The sequence below is a fragment of the Arabidopsis thaliana genome, chromosome 4, assembly GCF_000001735.4.
Source record: "Arabidopsis thaliana chromosome 4, partial sequence".
NCBI lineage: Eukaryota > Viridiplantae > Streptophyta > Magnoliopsida > Brassicales > Brassicaceae > Arabidopsis > Arabidopsis thaliana.
Window position 1 is genome coordinate 14263808 of NC_003075.7, and position 19345 is coordinate 14283152.

The 19345-nt window shown below is 35.4% G+C and overlaps 5 protein-coding genes, 1 non-coding gene and 1 pseudogene across 10 annotated transcripts; 5 read left to right on the top strand and 2 right to left on the bottom strand.

Annotated features, from left to right (window-relative positions):
- Nucleotides 1-226: 226 nt before the first annotated feature.
- On the bottom strand, nucleotides 227-2979 carry NINJA (Putative interactor of JAZ). Of its 3 annotated transcripts, none has more exons than NM_179136.3 (4): nucleotides 2729-2979; nucleotides 2216-2298; nucleotides 982-1950; nucleotides 227-908 (listed from the first exon to the last, which is right to left on the bottom strand). In NM_179136.3, exons 3-4 carry the CDS (start codon nucleotides 1871-1873, stop codon nucleotides 523-525), a joined length of 1278 nt encoding a protein of 425 aa, NP_849467.1. In that variant the 5' UTR covers nucleotides 1874-1950; nucleotides 2216-2298; nucleotides 2729-2979; the 3' UTR covers nucleotides 227-522. The 3 variants fall into 3 exon arrangements, with proteins under 3 accessions (NP_849467.1, NP_194620.1, NP_001078466.1); NM_001084997.1 differs by having other exon boundaries at nucleotides 286-908; nucleotides 2216-2337; nucleotides 2729-2831; NM_119035.3 differs by lacking the exon at nucleotides 2216-2298.
- Nucleotides 2980-3473: 494 nt separating this feature from the next.
- On the top strand, nucleotides 3474-3555 carry AT4G28915. Its single transcript has one exon. It is a non-coding gene; the product is annotated as a tRNA-Ser (tRNA).
- Nucleotides 3556-4607: 1052 nt separating this feature from the next.
- Nucleotides 4608-6078, bottom strand: AT4G28920 (hypothetical protein (DUF626); the record flags this gene model as incomplete). The annotated part of the gene is made up of 6 exons (NM_119036.1): nucleotides 4608-4835; nucleotides 4995-5078; nucleotides 5161-5306; nucleotides 5413-5617; nucleotides 5743-5871; nucleotides 5992-6078. 6 exons carry the CDS (start codon nucleotides 6076-6078, stop codon nucleotides 4608-4610), a joined length of 879 nt encoding a protein of 292 aa, NP_194621.1.
- A 1186-nt stretch (nucleotides 6079-7264) lies between these two features.
- On the top strand, nucleotides 7265-7845 carry AT4G28930 (uncharacterized protein; the record flags this gene model as incomplete). Its single annotated transcript, NM_119037.1, has 2 exons — nucleotides 7265-7765; nucleotides 7819-7845. The coding sequence occupies 2 exons, from the start codon at nucleotides 7265-7267 to the stop codon at nucleotides 7843-7845; spliced, it is 528 nt and encodes a 175-aa protein (NP_194622.1).
- A 2688-nt stretch (nucleotides 7846-10533) lies between these two features.
- Nucleotides 10534-13445, top strand: AT4G28940 (Phosphorylase superfamily protein). Of its 2 annotated transcripts, NM_119038.4 has the most exons (5): nucleotides 10534-10832; nucleotides 11180-11247; nucleotides 11365-11520; nucleotides 11882-12115; nucleotides 12751-13445. In NM_119038.4, exons 1-5 carry the CDS (start codon nucleotides 10607-10609, stop codon nucleotides 13111-13113), a joined length of 1047 nt encoding a protein of 348 aa, NP_194623.2. In that variant the 5' UTR covers nucleotides 10534-10606; the 3' UTR covers nucleotides 13114-13445. The 2 variants fall into 2 exon arrangements, with proteins under 2 accessions (NP_194623.2, NP_001329701.1); NM_001341954.1 differs by lacking the exon at nucleotides 10534-10832 and having other exon boundaries at nucleotides 11102-11247; nucleotides 12751-13288.
- Nucleotides 13446-14114: 669 nt separating this feature from the next.
- ROP9 (RHO-related protein from plants 9) lies at nucleotides 14115-16186 on the top strand. The gene is made up of 8 exons (NM_119039.3): nucleotides 14115-14580; nucleotides 14791-14878; nucleotides 15010-15119; nucleotides 15222-15285; nucleotides 15359-15417; nucleotides 15511-15576; nucleotides 15657-15766; nucleotides 15865-16186. Exons 1-8 carry the CDS (start codon nucleotides 14482-14484, stop codon nucleotides 15896-15898), a joined length of 630 nt encoding a protein of 209 aa, NP_194624.1. The 5' UTR covers nucleotides 14115-14481; the 3' UTR covers nucleotides 15899-16186.
- Nucleotides 16187-16720: 534 nt separating this feature from the next.
- Nucleotides 16721-19057, top strand: AT4G28960 (annotated as a pseudogene; the record flags this gene model as incomplete). The annotated part of the gene is made up of 7 exons: nucleotides 16721-16942; nucleotides 17147-17570; nucleotides 17865-17950; nucleotides 18031-18189; nucleotides 18260-18338; nucleotides 18471-18791; nucleotides 18867-19057.
- Between the last annotated feature and the right edge of the window lie 288 nt (nucleotides 19058-19345).

The following is a 19345-nucleotide window of genomic DNA, read 5'->3' on the forward strand; positions in this document are numbered from 1 at the left end:
TCATCGTTTTATCAATACTTTCACTATTTTAGTCTTTCAATTACTTCTTTGTTATAGAATTTAACCACAACATTATCAATTTATTAACTATTAAGTAAGAGTTTGACATTATTCTTGCAGGTTTTCTGTACAACCAACCGTATCAATGGTATCAGGTTTTGACATGACATTACATAATTGAAGGTTTTGCTGTCGTTACATAGTAGTCAAAATCAAAGTGAATTATTTTACCAAAATAGTTGTTTAGATTTTAACCAAAGGAACAAAGGACACCGATAATGTTATGGTTATATATAATTTCCTTTCAACCAAAAAACAAAAAGGAAAGAAGAGGATTACATAAGGAATTGTGATGAAGTAGAGAGATTACAACAACATAACAGAAAGCTCAGTTAAAAAACTTTGGCTTGAGAGTTTGATCCGACTAAACATAATAAAATGTATGTTCCAAAAAGAAACTCATTACAAACCCTTCCATTTGTTTACAAGATTTCAGACATCTTTTTTTCCGGTGGTGACTTTTCAGGTGTGAGCTGACGCTGCAGTCATTCCCATGGATGATTCTGGGCTAACGTACTCCTCGCTTGCGTGCCGTACAAACTCCTCCGGTGACATGTGCGAGCCGTGGCAAGCGCATACGATTTTGATCTGGTTTGCGTTGTACCGGTATGTGACACCTGAGATTGTCCGTCCGTGTGGGCCTGAACCAGTGGTTGAGACCCACGGTAAGTTGGGACGTGCCCCGGATCCTCCAAACTTCACATCTGCTGCCATTCCAGGTTTTATGGCAGAAAAGTCGAAAGAGAAAGCGGTATTGAGGTTGCTGTTGTCTCCCGTTGGTCGTTCTGATGCATCCTCGGATGAACCTTCTTCTGCAACAGGTTGTTTGCCTTCGCCTTTTGCAGTAGCTTTTTGGAAGGAAAAGTTACTATTTTTGCTGTAAGAGTACTAAATCGTGTTTTAAGGGAAGGTTTTGCTTACCTGAGTTTGATGGAACTCTTCCAGCAAATGGAGATTGAGAAAGTGCGACAATCCCTCCTGAACCGTCCTTATCTAGCATAGGGAGCTGGACTGGTGAGTATCCGAACATAATCGGGAGATTTCCAGCATTAGCATTAGGCTGCAATAGACTTGTAGCTGCTGCGTGTTGTCCAGACTCTTTTGTCGGTAAAGAGTAAGGCATACTAGTGACGACATTTTGCGGATGAACTGTGAAAGGTACGGTGTAACTCATGTTGCGCATTGTAAACTCTTCAGTGCCAGATCCACCATGGTTGCTCCTCCTTTGACCAGTTAAGTTGTCCACAATGTTTGTATCAGTAGGAGGACGAACCACCTCCTTTGCGTGGTTGGAAGAAGAACCACCACCTACTTCAGACTCTGCTACATCTTCGTTTTCAGCTGTTGATCCTTCATCTGTCGCAGTTGAAACATGGGATGCTTTTGTCTTCTTCTCATGCATATCAACATGAGACGAGTCCTTCTCTTTTTTCTTATCATCATTCATCCCCGGGAACCCGAACTTTCTTTTGTTCCCTGCTTCTTTCCGTGACTCATCCTCCACCCACAAAGGTTTCGTAGAAGCTTCAGCCTCAGTTGTAGGAGCTTTTGAGAGGTCATTGAAGAAATTTTGTGGAGGCTGTTGACCCGAATCACTTCTCTGAGAACCAGAACTCGGCTCTGCAGGTCTTTGAGAAGTTGGATGCAGGAAGTTCTTAAAGTCATCAATCACTTTAGCACTTCTATCGCCTCCTTCTGCCCTGTAGTTCTCTGAGGAGCTTCCAGCATTATTATTATTGTTACCCTTAGCTTTTCCTGTTGATCCTCCACAAGAAAGACCCAAGCTGAGCTCGAGCCCATTATCATCGTCCATTTTTTCTCAAACTTTTTAAGCAAACTCTGAGCAGGTCAACAGATCTTCAGAGCACCGTCAACAATCTTGATTACCATCTGAGAAAAATACATCATGGGCAGAAAAGGACTCATTATCCAAAGCTAACCAATGGTTTCTAGAAAAAAGAATCAAACGCAAAGCTAAGAACTTTGAGAATCATAGATGGCTGCGGAAGTAAACTTCTTCTAAATTTATAAAAAGAAACACATCTGCTTGAACTTGCAACAAACATCACATGCTTTGCCAAAATCAATCCTAGTATTCAGTATAACAAATTAACAAGCTACCAGAACTCTCAGAAACATTGGACTCGGATAGTACCTTAGAAACAAAACCATTGAAAGAAACAATTCAGCAATTCTCCAGAAACTTTCTTCTCGCTCCTACCAAGTACCTTTTGAGTTCTGTGATAACAAAAAAAGACCATTTCTACAACTTAGGTTCTGAAAACCCCCAATATTCATCATTTCCATTTTGAGAAACTAAACTAAAATGGAAACAAAGCAAAGACACACATCACTCACACTTGTATGTCAGCTAACAAAAAAAAAAAAGGAATCAAAATCCAGAAATCAGAGTGAGAGATAGCACAAAGATCTAGTAACTGATAAGACACTATGCAGATCTGTCAGCTAAACGAGCTACATACGAAGAAACAAATCAATTGACTTTCTAAAGATCGAAATCATCAAAAGAATCATAACCTAGACGCGATCAGATTAAAACCCTGACCCCTAACTACACAGCAATAATGCCAAATCAGCTCAAATTAAATCACAATAAGCCGAATAAAGCTAAAACAGAAGCCGAAATCAGAATCGAGAAGATGAAAACCTGATGAAACCGAGGAAGAAGACGAACAAACCCTAGAGCTTCTTCGCAGCGTGGCGGCTCCTAGACAGTTGCATCAGCGATTGGGGCTTCTTCGGGTTCGGACAACTAGTACGGACCATTTCCCTTTTCCCTTCGTAATACTAATAATTATTATTTTATTGTACAATTAGTTTCGATTTCGTCCATGTGTATCTTGTGCATTTTCTTAACTTTTGAATAAATAACAATCGTATAGTCAGCATATATACTACATGTTTGCAATCATGAATATATTTGTACATTGTACATGTCCAATGCATGAATAGAAATACATGGGCCCAATTTTCTTTTTAAAGCCAAACTAGTCCATAACTATTCACATCTACCAACAGATTTTTCATTTCTTTAACAAGTTTTAGAGGAAACACATATGACATATCTTATGCGTTTTTATAAAGATATACTAAAAAGTTGGTCACATAGTATATAATCTATATTTTCTAGTCACCACTTTCTTTAGAATAGTTGGATAAGAGAGACAACATTACAAGATATGCTAAAACGATTTAATTACTCCATATGTGTGTAAATCGTCACTTAATTTAATACTTCAAAATTTCCTTCGAAAAAGACATAGCTAAAGATATGTGGGGATAATATATATATATATATATATAATAGTATCAAAAGCTGTTTGCCAAAAAAAAAAATTCAAAACGATAGGTTTATATATATATATATTTTAGATTGATTCATGATCAATAAAGTCGCTTTGGCCGAGTGGTTAAGGCGTGTGCCTGCTAAGTACATGGGGTTTCCCCGCGAGAGTTCGAATCTCTCAGGCGACGTTATCATTTTATTTTTGATATTTCCAGCTTTTTTTTCTTTGTCAGGCTTTTCCAGTTTTTTTTCCTCCTAAATTGACATGGTTTTATTTTTTTTGTACAAAAAATTGACATGTTTTTTTTTTAATACAAAAATTGACATGTTAAGACTTAAGACTAAAGAGGAAATTGGAAATTGGAAATTTGAATATTATAAAATAAAATTATCTTATGTTGTAAAATTTTAATGGCATGAAAATATGTTACTTATGTAAAAATAAAATAATGAAAACAAACATGGTTAATAATATTGAAAAGCTACAACATGAATAAATATATACTTTGATTGACTCATAAGCAATAAAGTTACATGGTTTTTTTTTTATTATTTCTGATGCTATTATTCATAGTTTTATAAGTTTGAAAAATAAATTAAAAAGGATCATTAACAATTCAAAGGATAAATAGACTTGTTTCTCTCTTTTTAATCGTCATATTAAATACCATAAGATGTCGAATTTTTCAACCTAATGTCTACGTTGATGATGTTGTGGCTATCCACCGTGAGACGGTGAAGAAGACCCCTCACCGTCTCCCACATACAAAATCGCCGCCGCCTATCACATTGTTTCAAAGAAACTCCTCCTCACCGACTTGCTCTCAATAGAAGTGAACTCCCATCTCCCAACCCTAGTCCCAGGAGCCTCCATCATCGTTACCAACAATTCACGATAATACAACTCTAAATATTATTCTCTCAGCTTCAACTTCTCATGAAAATCATATATGTTTTGTTACTCTTCAAAAATCCAAGGAATAAAATGATAGAAAAAAATATATTCTTAGAGCTCTTGGTGATTTCATACTTGTCTTGATTGATATCACAATATTCAGAACAAGTAATCACAAGTAGAAGACAAGCTTTAAAAAGAGGAAGAAGAAGAGACTTGTAGTTATTGCATTGAGAACAAGTAATCACAGATTCACAGTATAGTCGTCATCAAAGGACTTGAAGTCAACCCTACGGTAACTTTTTATTGAGCAGCAGAGGATGAGCATTCCGGTTCAGGTTTACTCTAGGGCGGTTCATCCTCCCCAATTAAATCGCTTGGTATGGCTTGCCAAGAGTCAACTTCTAGACGAATGTGTCCCGGTTTTCCATCCATGGCTTTCCGTACTATTGTTTGGTACTCGACATGCTTACCACTCGGATGATGATCACCACTGCCCTTGAAACCCATGTAGAAGATAGCGTTGTTGGCCTTGAGCTTCAAGTGCGGCGACTCTTCACAGCTCTTCCGAGTCTGTACAATTACATACTTGATCTTTAATGGTAGAAAACTCCTCACCAGCGAGCTCTTTATATGATACAAAATACATTTCATTTGGTTAGTGAAGAGAAGTGGAGGCAAACATAACATCACGTCTTTCAAGAGAAAAAAGGAAGGTAAAAGAACATATACCGCATGCCATTTCCAGTTGGAGTACAATGCAATCTCAGCATACAGATGAAGCCACTCATTTTCTAGAATGTCTGATTCTTGCACCTGTGATGTGTAACATGTTGTGAATCATCAATGGAAAACTATCGTATGCTATTCCAAAACCAGATTACGTACGAAAAATTACCACATAGTATTCATCCTTGGCTGCAGCCAACAAATCTTTTGTCAACCACTTAGGCAGTTTACCTTTGTAGTAAACATCGATGGCCTCCTCTTCCCATCCCCATATCCACCCACGTCCAATACAAGTATTATGAGGGCCAGTAGGACCTGAACACCACAACACCCAAACGATAAATAAAAGCTAAACCGAAGGAAGATACATGACATGACAACAACAACAACAACAACAACAATGTTGAGATACTACACATACCTTTTAATCTAGCAATATATGTCTCTACCACAAGGTATCCATGTTCTGAAGTTTGATACCATTCACTTACGTACGTTTGAAAAGTGCATGGAGAGTTGTTGTATGTGTCTATTGCCTCCAACGTTATGTAGTAGTAGTCCCCAGAACTTACCCCAATGTTATTAGTGTTGTACTTGGGAATGCACATGAGTTTGAGGTTGGTTCCCTAAAAGTAGAGATAGAATTCAAACATTAAATAAAGGAACTACGTCACGAAGAAATCACTATAAAAACTATTACAAACAAAAAATTAAAAAAAATTAGAAACAATGGAAGATATTGTTTGTTTACCTCGTGAAGAAGATTGTAACAGTGAAGTCCCAATCTTCCAAAAAGTTCGATATCATAAGTATAAGCATTCTCATCTTTCAATGGACAGGGCTTTATCCCAGCATATCTAAAGTAATCAACATCAAAACCCTGTCCACGTTCACAATTCCAAGAATGTATCATCAGACTAATCCCAAATTTTGAGAAAAGCACCGATCAATCTAATTATGACGAAAGCAACTTAGAAAGAGAGAGAGAGAGAGTTATTACATCGGACTCTTCAACTTGCCGTCTATACACTTTTTCTTCTTCAGGGTCCATTTCAATATCACTCTCGCTACTATCGTTCTCCGACATTCTCCCCAAACCCCAGTATCACCTGAACACTAATTTTCTTGGAAATTCCTCAAATCTATCTGTTCGAACGAGGTAGCAAAATATGTTCTTCGAGACTATATATAAAGGAACTTGATGATTTTGGATGGCCACATGGCGTTTTACTATTCACTCCCTCTTATAAATTGAAATTTATTCCCAACAATGATGAGAATGGTAATTATTATTCACTCTTAAGATAAGAAATCATTTAAAATTTTAATAATGTTTTGGGGATTTATTAAAATTTTGTTTTATTTTTTTATGATCACCACATGGCATAATAAATCTTGGGAAAATATCCCTAAACAATTAGGACGAGATATTTTACCATAAAGATATTTAAACAAGAAATTATTGAGATTTCATATAGGTAACTACACTTTGGTAAATTTTAATGAAAAACATTATGTAAACTATAGTGATATTGAAACATTTTAATTTATCACAATCTATAAACGTATCTAGTAATATCTCATTTAACAATATTGATGATGATGGATGTTTTTTTTTGAAATAACAACTAGTTTTTTAAAGAAATTTAATTTCTTTACTTAATATCAAATTTTACATTTCTATATAAAATTCGTCAAATTTTAATTGATTTTTAGTAATTAACTTAACGTAGTGATGTAGAAACCTTTATTTGATTTAGCTACGACACAGTAAACTCCTCTTCTGAAGTTTGCAGATTGCCCTTACATCTGCCAAAATGACCGAGTTTGCGATCCTGACTCCGAAGTTTGGAGATGAACCGCCGCAGCGTGAAGCATCAGCTCATAAGGTTTTGAAGGCCAAAGGAGAACCATGGATGGATTGTCGGCACACATTTGCTTAGAAGTTGACTCTTTGTCTAGAAGTTTACTGTGAAACAACGAAATCGATTTTTTCTAGCTTTTTATTTCTTATTTTTGATATAGGTTTTAAATACTAATTCCACATGTGCTTTTTGAGACAATTTCTCTTTTGTTTATGTTTTAATAAATTAGCAAAACACTAAAAGGTTAATAAGTACTAAATGAGTTGGCCAACTTGAATTGGTCAAAAGTTGTAAGCCTAATCCCAATTGTAAAAAAAAAGAAAAAAAGTGGAGAAGGTCTCTGTATATAATAAACACAAACTTCTACCATCATTCACAAACTTAAAAGCCTTAAATTAATCTCCAACTATGTTTATGGCCATAAAAATTTCCACCCTTTTCCTCCTCTTCCTTTTGGTTGAACCATGCACCCCAAGATACATACCAGCAGATCTACATGAGGCCAACGAAGAAGGGAGACAAGTACTAAAGGTACCAGATGAATCAAAGAGGCGCTACCTCCGTTTATTTAAATGGAAGGTGGAAGATTTGCAACGTGAAGCAGATGAGAAATACCCACTCTGGAAATCTACCAATCACTTGGACCGATCTTTGTTCCTACTAGAGAAAGCTCAGGATTATGTTCAGCTTTGGGACACGTGGAGGAAGGGCACATCTTTTGCCGGAAACCCATACGGTGACTTGCGGAACAATGTTCAAGGTGACTTGTGGCCTAAACACTATGATTACTGTCGTCAATCTGAGGGCACAAATCTCTTGACTTACTTGATGTATGATTTTTGTCGTCAATCTGAGGGTGCAAATCTCCTCAAGTACATGACCTATGGCCTCAGTCCAGAAGCTGACTTGGTTTAGTTCCTTAATTTTTTTCTTTTAATTCTTTTTTTTCTTTTTTTTAGTAGGCTTTTCGTCTTGGTTTTGAGATTTAATTTGTTTCCAAAAGAGACATTATTATTATAACAATAAAAATAAACAACTAATTGTGATCGGAGAATATGAATTGTAATCAGAGATGTGTTCGTTAAACAAGAGCAATTTTCATAACTTATTTTCCTTTATGATGAATATATAAGAAAGAAATCACAAGCGCACCATAACTTATTTATGCTCCAGCTGCCTTTGATCTTCGAAAGCAATCCTTATTTATGAGCTCGGCTAAGGGTTGGATTGATATTCAAAAGTGATTTAGGATAACTCTATTAACGATAAGTAGACTTAATCAAAGATTTAATGTTATCAAACAATATTATTATTTATTTGATAATTATATTCTGTTAAGATATTTTAGTGAGGATACTTTAGTAATTTATAATTGAAAAAAAACTTTAAATAGTTTTTTCAAAGGCAATTTAAAAGACCGTATTGCCTACCAATTTTTTATTTAAAGACTGTATTTTTCATAAATAAATAAGAATGTAGGGTATTTCCCCCAATTTAATTTTTTAATTAGTCAATGAGTAATATCCGTTAATTATCCGTTATTATTTCTTTCGTCCCAAACCTCTGGAGACTCTTTTGACTTATGATAACCTTTCTTGCCCTGACTGATGGTACATACATAAGTCAATTTAGCTTTTGTTATCTTCGGTGAGAATTAAAAGGACAAAAAAAAAACGCTCCAAAACCTATTTACTAGGGTACATTTTTTACCAAATCTTAAATTCAACGCAAGATCATGTGTTTACGGTTTACCCACCAAGCAACCGCTGAACACGAGATTGTCACAAACGTAATGATAATCGTCCAACCTCTCCAGCCCATAGAGTCCGTGTGGTTTTCGCCGTGTGTTGTGAAGTGATACGGTGCCGATACACGGTGGATAGCCACAACATCGTCGACATAGACATTAGGTTGAAAAATTCGACATCTTCTGATATTTAATATGACGATTAAAAAAAAAGAAATAAGTCTATTTATCCTTGGAATTATTAATGACGCTTTTTAATTTATTTTTCAAACTAATAAAACTATGAATAATAGCATCAGAAATCATAAAAAAAAAAACATGTAACTTTATTGCTTATGAGTCAATCAAAGTATATATTTATTTATGTTGTAGCTTTTCAATATTATTAATCATGTTTGTTTTCATTTTTTTATTTTTACATCAGTAACATATTTTCATGCCATTAAAATTTTATAACATAAGATAATTTTATTTTATAATATTCAAATTTCCAATTTCATCTTTAGTCTTAAGTCTTAACATGTCAATTTTTGTATTAAAAAAAAAACATGTCAATTTTTTGTACAAAAAAAAAACCATGTCAGTTTAGGAGGAAAAAAAACTGGAAAAGCCTGACAAAGAAAAAAAAACCATGTCAGTTAAGGGTTGGATTGATATTTTACCATAAAGATATTTAAACAAGAAATTATTGAGATTTCATATAGGTAACTAAACTTTGGTAAATTTTAATGAAAAAGATTATGTAAACTATAGTGATATTGAAACATTTTACTTTATCACAATCTATAAACTTATCTAGTAACATCTCATTTAACAATATTGATTATGATGGATGTTTAATTTACATATCTTTAATTAATTTCAAATTTTACATTTCTCTATATAATTCATTATATTTTAATTGGTTTTTAGTAATTCACTTAACATAGTGATGTAGAAACAGTTATTTGATTACAATTCAATGGACTTTCAACTCCTACTTTTTTTATATTATAATTTTTGTTTTCTTTTTTACCCATCCCCGCATCTTCCTTCGTTATATATATAGATATATATAAAAATCTACTGAAATTTGGAAAACAAATGTGAATGGGGGTAAAACACATCAAATATATGTGTTTTATCCAAATTCACAAACATTACTAAGTGCGTTTAATTATATTTTCGGATTTGCTATCTATGGGAGAGGTGAACATACTCTGGAAATATGATATATGTAGCATTGTAGCAATAAAATTACTTCAAAAAGTTTTAACTACTTTTTGACAAATTAATAGTGAACATACTCGGATTTGCTAATTTCTCTTAACTACTTTATCGACAAATTAATAATTAATGTATATATGTTTCCACTTTCCCGCAACTCTATCATAAAGTTTAGTATTATCTCGCTTGGTAGAGTTTGTCCAACAAACCTATGTTAGTTTATGATGTTTTGATTTTTGTGTCAAGACCAGACTAATTATAAATTATGTACAATTGTGAGTTTGTGACTATGACTATTTTTTTTGTCCCGTCAACAAACTTTCAATTTCAATTTCTATTTCTATTTTTAGGTTAAACTTGCATGAATATGTAGACATAGTCAACATGGCTGTGTGTTATTGTCTCACAAATGCTCCTCGGCACCCAAAAGACGACGTAAAAAGAACAATGGCCTCGATCAAACGAGAAGTTGATTCTTCAGCGATCAAACCGATTACGTTACTATTTGTCTTTTTCATAATAAGATTAGATGAAATAATGATTGACACTTTATTATTTTCAAATAAAAAACAAACTTCCTGCTGAGTTAACAAAAAAACTTCCTGCCAAAAATTATATTTTAGATAGACTAATTAATATACCCACAAATAAACGGCCATGCTTATCACGTGTGTATTATTGTATCGCATTTCCATGGTATATAAATAGAAGGAATTCCTAAGCAGAGATATGAGACTCACGATAAGCATAGTACAAAGGGTAATAATTAAGAGAGAATTAAAGAGGGATAAGAAGTTATGGGACACTTCTTGATAGGTTTTCTTGTAGTTGTCTTGTCCGTGGGAAATGTTATTGAAGAAGCAAATGGTGAAATACCTAGAACCACATTGGAAAAAATAGAGAGGATGAATCAAAAGGGTCCTTATTTGGGAATTGTAGCTCCAAACAACTATGAGCTTAACCCTCTTCTCGGTTCTAAAGCCTATTTCCCATCTTCTTCGTTGCCTTTCATCGATTTCGCAGGTTAATATTTTACATTGTCATTCATTTTGATCGGATGAAATCACACAATCATCAAATTCCTGTATATGAGATATATGAGATTTTTGTGGCGTATAAATAGATTATTGACATGGTCCAGGAGATTACAAAACGGTCATTTCTTAAAGCTATTTATAATCATGGTTGTTCTATAGCTTAAGTCTGATAATTTCTTTCCTCAATACTTCAAGATAACACGATATCTCAAGCTTCATTTTTTTTTTCTCCCACTCTCTCAAGAAAGATATTCATGTGAAACCTATATAAATTTATTCATGTGAAACCTATATAAAGTGATTTGCTTTTATTCCCCTCTTTACATCATGTAGGTCGAAAATTTCGATTTGGAAAATTATCAAACCAACCAGTGATAATCGTGATGTCGGGATTAGGAATGGTACGTTTTCTATATGTGGAAAGAGTATTATGTCTTATCATCAAATACAAAGTTTTTTCTCATATATGTGTACTTTAATTTAGGGTTTATTAATATAATAATAATGCATAAAAACAGGTGAATGCAGGAGTAACAACACAATTACTGGTGAGCCTCTTTAGGCTGAAAGGAGTTTTGCATTATGGAATCGCTGGAAACGCAGATGTTAACCTTGAGATTGGCGACGTCACTATTCCTCAATATTGGGCACACTCTGGCCTTTGGAATTGGCAGGTATAAGTAACGTAGGCTTGGTTATTGACTTTTACCAATTGCAACCAATTATGTTAAGGTTTTTATATTAATATAGATTTCTAGAAATCAAAACAATTATGATATTTATATGAGTATATGTTTATATAATTGTTAACGCTTAAACTTGTGGCCAGGATCTTAAGATACTATGAACAGGTTTAGTTTTATCATATAGTATCGTGAGATCTGTCCAAATCGATGCTTTGCACATGTTCAAAATATACTATATATGATAATAACAATTTAATGTTAGTGGTACAACTGGTTATTGACAAACATAATTTTGATAGTTTCACACATATCATTCAATAATTACATTTGAATATTATCTTGAATGTAGAGGTATGGAGATGGGATTGACAACGAATTAGCTCTTGAATCCGGCGGAGACTATACTCGGGAAGTTGGTTATCTCCAGTTTTCCAAATATAGTAACCGAACCGATAACTTGCTTAATCGAGTTTGGTATCAACCGGAAGAAATCTTCCCGGTCACCGGAACTCCTGAAGAGCGGCAACATGTGTTCTGGATTCCCGTTGACAAGTCCTACTTGAAACTTGCACGCAAACTCGAGGTTTGACCAAACCTGCCCATATCTAGAATTGTTTTGTTGATAGTAATATATTTTTGCATACAAGTTGAATTTAGTTTCGCCGAATATTCATAACACGTTAATTAGTCCATTACGTATCAATATATTTGACTAAAAAAGTTCAATGATTATTAATTATTAATATTAATATACTAGATTTTAATCTTAGAACTATACAGGAAAATTATATTCCCTTTGAAAATATTAGTACAAATTGTTGACAAACAAATAGTACAAATTCCAGTATTGATAAAAAATTTAAAGTCAGTAAACATAAAGTGTATTAAATGACACAAAAAAAAGTAATTTTTTTGTTAAAACTAACAAATTTAATTTCCTCAAGCTTAACAATTTTAAAAATTCTACACGAAATCATGCATATAGAAACTCGAAAATGTAGTATACGTACTACACTTATATATCTTATAGCTGATCAAATATTTTGTTTTCTCGGCAGATTTCTGATATATTATATACTCATGATCAGTATCAAAATAAAGCTCAATTCTTAGAGTCAAAGGCGATTAGAAAAGAAATAAAGTTTAATTATTTGGTTTATGTTTAATTAATGCAATTATATTGTGTCTTTCGAATGTGGAAACATCCAACCAAAACAGGACACGAAGCTACCGCAGTGTGTTAACACCACATGCCTTCCTCGACCACCGAAGGTCACCATCGTTAAACGTGGTATGAGTGCAAGTGTTTTCATCGACAACGCAGCTTACCGGACTTTCCTCAACTCCAAGTTTAACGCCACCGCCGTTGAAATGGAGAGCGCCGCCGTGGCTCTCATTTCCCACCAGCAAAACCTCCCTTTCATCGTCATCCGTGCCCTCTCCGATCTCGCTGGCGGCGGCTCCGACGTCTCCAACGAGGCCAGCATATTCAGCAGCCTCGCCGCAGAAAACTCCGTCGATATTCTCGTTAAGTTCGTTGCTTTGTTGCCTCCACACGAAAGCAAGATTCAATCAGAATGATAAATGTGGATTAAGACTAAAGAGTGTGGATTAAGAGCATGTAACGGGAAAAGTAAGATGTATTATGTGTGTGACACGATTAGATATGTGTCTAAACCAAATAATGACGTACGTACTTCAATGTTAAACATATACATCAGTTTTATGATGTGGTAAGGAGTATTCAATAATATATCAGTAGTACTCCTCTCGAATTTTAGAAAGTCGTTGAAAAAGTCTCTGACGAAAATTAGAAAGCGGTTGCAAGAAGACTTTTAAAACGTTACATGAGCACAATTCTAAGAAACTGGTTATGATTTTCTAGGAAACCAAAACACTTTTGTGTAGGTTCGAGTACTTTATTCTTCTAATTGTTTTCGTAAAAAGAATACTCGAGTTTAAAACCGATACAAATGTTACACTACGAGACTTAAAATAGTAAAATACAACTAGTTTTGTTTTCTGAAATACCACACTTAAGAAGACTTCTTGAAGGCAATCACCTTCTCAAAATTTCATAATAGCTTACAAAATCAAGTGTACGAGGGTTTATGGATACTTTATATGACTTTCTGAACCTTCGAAAGCTTTTGTTGAACCAATAATGGGCCTGTTTTTTGATACTGTATGAAACAAGAATGGGCCTGTTGTTTGATATGGACCCTAGTCATAGCATACGTATAATCCAAATGTATACACTATGAATAACTTTCATGTATATAACCCAAAATGTCATTTAAAATTGGCCCACAATAATATATTGACTCTTCATTGTCAACACATTCAAATTTGAATGAAATTTGCGTATGATATGTATTTAGTTGTTTTTTTTTAAATACCAATGGCTCAAATATAAATTTTCTTGAAGGGCTCAAGATATACATCCAAAGGAAAGGAGAAGAAACATGAAACTCCCAAGACAAAACACCAAAAACACATAGCTGGACATCAGAAAAGATGACAAAAGTCGAAACGGTGTCGTCTCTAACAACGGTCGATACGTGTTTCAACTTAACCGTTGATAAATCCAACTTTTAGATAGAAGAGTGGGTTTTTGTAATTTCATTTTGCTAATAAGTTTTTTGAAATTTATTGAGAGGGACAATAAAGTTACCCTTTTTAAGACTTTGACTTGAACGAACCTGAAAATCCGACACATTTAACTCTTTCTCTGTCTCGACTCTCTAGAAAACACACATTTCAATTTTCTTCTCTTTGGTTTTTGAGAAAATATTTCGAGATTTACACTCTTTTTGTTGTCGCCGCAGTTGATACTCACTGCAAGCGTCTCTTGTAAGCTCATTTAGAGTCTTCTTCACCACTCTTCTTCTTCTTCTTCTTTAGTTCCTTAAACTTCTGGGTTTTGAGTTTTGTTCTTGGACTAAGAGAATGAGTGCTTCGAAGTTCATAAAATGTGTTACTGTTGGAGATGGGGCTGTTGGGAAGACATGTATGCTTATCTGTTACACTAGCAACAAGTTTCCTACTGTGAGTTTTCTTTAAAAATCGTTCCTTTATGACTCTAAAGCTTTCATTTTTCATTGTAAAGCTTTGATTTTGCTTACTGGGTTTACCTTAAAAGATACATCTGTGTTCTTGGAGTTCACAAATGGGTTTAGCTTAAAGTTGATTTCGAGTATCTAGGGTTTACTCTGATGTATGATTCATGATTCTTGCTGGTTTTTTCATGTCTGGCAGGATTATATACCGACTGTGTTCGACAATTTCAGTGCCAATGTAGCTGTGGATGGACAAATCGTTAATTTAGGGCTATGGGACACTGCCGGTAAATTCAAAATGTCTAATTTTGAAACCGATAAGCTAAGAACTGAAATTGATGATTCAGAGTCTTCTAGCTTTTGAAGCTCTCATTTCATACATTTATTTGTGGGTTTCTTGTTCTGTTGGTGTCTTTAGGTCAAGAAGATTACAGTAGGTTAAGACCATTGAGTTATAGAGGAGCTGATATCTTCGTCTTAGCCTTTTCGCTTATTAGCAAGGCGAGTTACGAAAATGTACTCAAGAAGGTAAAAATGTTTCGAATCTTGTACTGGAACAGATTTGGATAGTGAATGTGGTGGATGTTGAAATGTGTATATGAGTTCTGATATGATTGTTGTTTTTGACAGTGGATGCCTGAACTTCGTCGGTTTGCGCCAAATGTTCCCATAGTTCTTGTTGGTACAAAGCTAGGTAAGTTTTGTTTTGCAGATTTTCTGTTTTGAAATTTCTCTTGGCTAATCCATTACGTCTTGGTGTTGTTTAGATCTCCGGGATGACAAGGGATACCTCGCGGATCACACCAATGTCATTACCTCTACTCAGGTATATATGGGTAACCTCGCTATTTGTTCTGTTTTGAAAATGAATCTTTAAGACTTGAAAACTTTTCTCAAGCTTATGACTTTGTGGATACAGGGAGAGGAATTGAGGAAGCAAATTGGTGCAGCTGCTTATATTGAGTGTAGTTCCAAGACTCAACAAGTAAGTTCTCTGATTCAAGAAGTAATGTTTTGGTAAAAGTTTTAGAATCTTATGATGACTTTGCTTTGGATTTGTTGTAGAATGTGAAAGCAGTGTTTGATACAGCGATCAAGGTGGTTCTTCAGCCTCCAAGGAGGAAAGAGGTCCCGAGGAGGAGGAAGAATCATAGAAGATCCGGTTGCTCCATTGCGTAAGCGTTTTAAAGATTGTACTTATCTTCATTTTGTACTATGTGAAGAGATTTTACAAACAAGACTCTTACCAATTTCACCTCTCAAAACTCTGCAGGAGTATTGTCTGTGGAGGTTGCACCGCTGCTTAAGACACAACAAAAGTTTCAACAACAATGTATTCGTGACTCTCTTTCTGTGGTTGTTTTCTAGTTCGTAGGATGAAACTCTCCAACTGTGAAGATAAGGAAACTGTTGGTTCTCTTATTTGTATGTGAAGAAGCTTCTTTCTCTGTTTATGGTTGTGGATAGATTTGCAGATTCTGTAACATTCTTGTCTTGTTAACAAGTTTTGGATCTTTTAGCAAATTTGGAATTCTTATATTGTGTTATTTTTGAATTTTGATCATGCAATAAAATCAGATTAAACCAAAGTGAAACCAAAAAGTGTTAGGACTGGAATGGTTGCGGCTGTTAGGGCGGACAAATCCGTATGCGCTTTAGACCAACTTTTGTTTACCATTCATAAACTATACTCAGCAATAATGCATATTGAGAAAAATAGAACAAATTCGCTCTGGAATCATTGCAGACCGCATTTATGTAGAGAATAAGTTGCCCCCTGCGGTGAGAGCTCACCTCTTATGCCACTATTGGAAAAGAAATAATCACTCGTGCCATTCTTATGTTTAGAATAATATTATTGATTTTTACTAAAATCGAAAAATGAGGAAATGACGAAAAACCTTTGCGAAACCACGAAAACTTAATTTGTTGGGCTCGGGCCCAAAGAAAAATGTAAATACTCGGCCCAGTTGTATTATTTACCCTACAAACTACAGAAAAAACCTAAGTAAAAACCTAATTCTTCCCCCTTTTCACTTCTCGACTTCTTCCTCTTCTCTCCGTCGTCGTCTTCTCTTCTCTCGTCTCCGACGACACCACCAATTTCAGTTCGTCTTTGTCTCTTTCATATGGCTAGAGTAAAAGACTCATCTGGAGAATATGAATCAACAGAAGAGGAAGCCGGAGAAATTCAGCCTACAACCGGCGATTGTGACGCCGCCGATTTGGGTAATTCAAACGCCGTCGCATGGGAATCAAATGACGATCTTTCAGACCCAAATGCCGATTCTTGTGCAGAAGAAGAAGAGGCAACGAATGCAGTTGTTCAACATGATGATGGAGCAAATAAGGTATGATAGAAGACCGTTATTTTTTTGATTAGGCTCGTTTTAGGATATTATGCATGCATTGGTAAATGATTGGATTTGTGAATGGTGCTTCAGATAAAACAAGTAGTACAACTAGGTCGTAAATTTGTGAATGGTCATTCAGGAACAAGTAGTACAACTAGGTAGTTAATGTGAAATTGAAAGTATTTTGAATTGAATATGCAGGATGATGGTGATGATGATAACCTGCCGCAGAATATGCAGGATGGTGATGATGATCTTCAGCCGCAGAATATGCAGGATGATGATGATGATGATGATGATAATCAACCATTGCCGCCAGAAGTTATGTACTTTGATCCAACTACCTACACGAAGGTGTGTAAGATAGGAACGAGGTGTCAGTTGGTACAAACAGTGGAATTTATAGAGACTTTGGATGCAGAACTGAAGTGGTTTAAGAATCATGACCAATTTAAGCACATATTCCACATGCCTAAGGAGCCCAATCACATGATTCAAGGCATGTGGATGCTTATGGTTCGCACGGCTAAGACAGAATTGGCGAGAGAGTGTTGGTTTGTTGTCAATGGAGTACCTATAAGGTACTCAATTAGAGAGCATGCATTGTTGACCGGTTTGAACTGCCGTGAGTACCCAAAAAACTATAAGACTTTAGGCAGTTTGAAGTTTGTTGAGAAGTTGTTTAAGAGGACTGAGGACATCAAGATTAAAGACGTGGAAGAGAAGCTGGAAGAGTTTAAGAGTGAGAAGTCTACTGCTAGGTTGAAGTTGACAATTCTGTTATTCTTAGCTAAGGTTATGAAAGCTGATTCTAAAGGGGATTCGAAGATAGAGGAGTTGCTTCTTAGGATTGTGGATAATGTCAGAGCTTGTGAGACATTCCCGTGGGGACGTTTTTCTTTTGAGCAGTGTATGGAAGGGGTGCGGAGAGTAATGAAGAACATGAAAGGTGTGGTGAAACCCAAGGCACAAACTGCTTTTTATGGATTTATTACTCCACTTGAGGTAAGTAGTCGAGTAAATTATATGAGTGGCTAGATTTTGTTATTGTGAACTTGCATTTACTTTTATGTTTTTGTGTCTAGATTCTGGCATTTGAGTGCATTCCGCAGCTTGGGAAGAGATTTAGAGAAGCTGTACCTGCAGACAAGGAATGTCCAAGAATGTGCAAGCACAAGTTCAGTGAAAGTTGCATGAAGGGATTTACTTTGGAAGAAATAAATGAAGCACTTGGAGATATAACGGTTAGCTTTGTTCTCTTGAAATCTATGTTTATAATCTTTGTGGTGTTTGAAATATATGTTTACTTGACAGGATATTTCAAGCATCTTGGAACCTGATATGGATGAGAGAAAAATGTTGTCACGCGTTGTAGAGAAGCATGTTGATGATGGTATTGGATATATCGATCCGATTGTTGATAGTTGGAGAGAGGCTTATCGTAGAGAAAAAGAAGATTTTCTGGCGTAGTCTCTACCAAGCGGACATTGATGTAGACGTATTGAAACTGTTGATGATGTTCCAGCTGTACCTGAACCTGAAATCCCTGGGACATCGATTCTCTCGTTCAAGGAAGCTATGGAGAGAGGATTTGACAAGCTCACGGACAAGCTTGCTGTGATGGATAGCGAAATCAAGCGGATTTGTGTGAGAGTACAAGGAATAGAGGAATATGTGGCAGATCAGCTTGAGAAAGAGGCAGAAAAAGACAAATATGAAGATATGCGTCCTGGTTCAGCTGCTGATTTTGTGCCACCGTCTTATCAGCCAAGGGATACTCAGAGCAAGGCCTTGGTTATTCACAGTGGAATCCGTGACCCAGCACCTCCAACTATTGAGTCTCTAAGTGAGTTTTTGTTGAACTTTTGTGTAGTGATGCTTTCACAATAGTTCTTAGATGTTTGGTTACATATTTTTGTAGGTGATGGCAGCGATGAGTCCGATGAAGAGGATAAGAAGAAGAAGAAGAAGAAGCAGATATCGAAGAAGAAGAGAAAGCATGTTGGTCCTACTCTGGAATCTGGGGAAAAACGTGGAAGGAAACCTTCCAAGTATAAGGGGGAAGAGTTTACAACTGAGGGGAAGCAAACGAGAAAGAGACAGAAGAATTAGGACTTTGAAAATTCTTTCTTGCTTATGTGTGTGTGTGGACTCTTAGGTGTCTGTCAAAATAGGACTTTCTTTTTGTGTATTTGGGAATGTTATGCGTAGTTTATGTGTAGAGGACAAACTTATTTTCTGAAATGGTTTATGTGTGTTAGGATTTTATTAAAATCAAAACGTTTGGCTAAGTTGTCCCGGTTGGCCGGTCAATAATACAAGAGTAGCTAAGTTGTCCCAGTTGGCCGGTCAATACACATAACTTAAAATACAAGAGTAGCTAAGTTGTCCCAGTTGGCC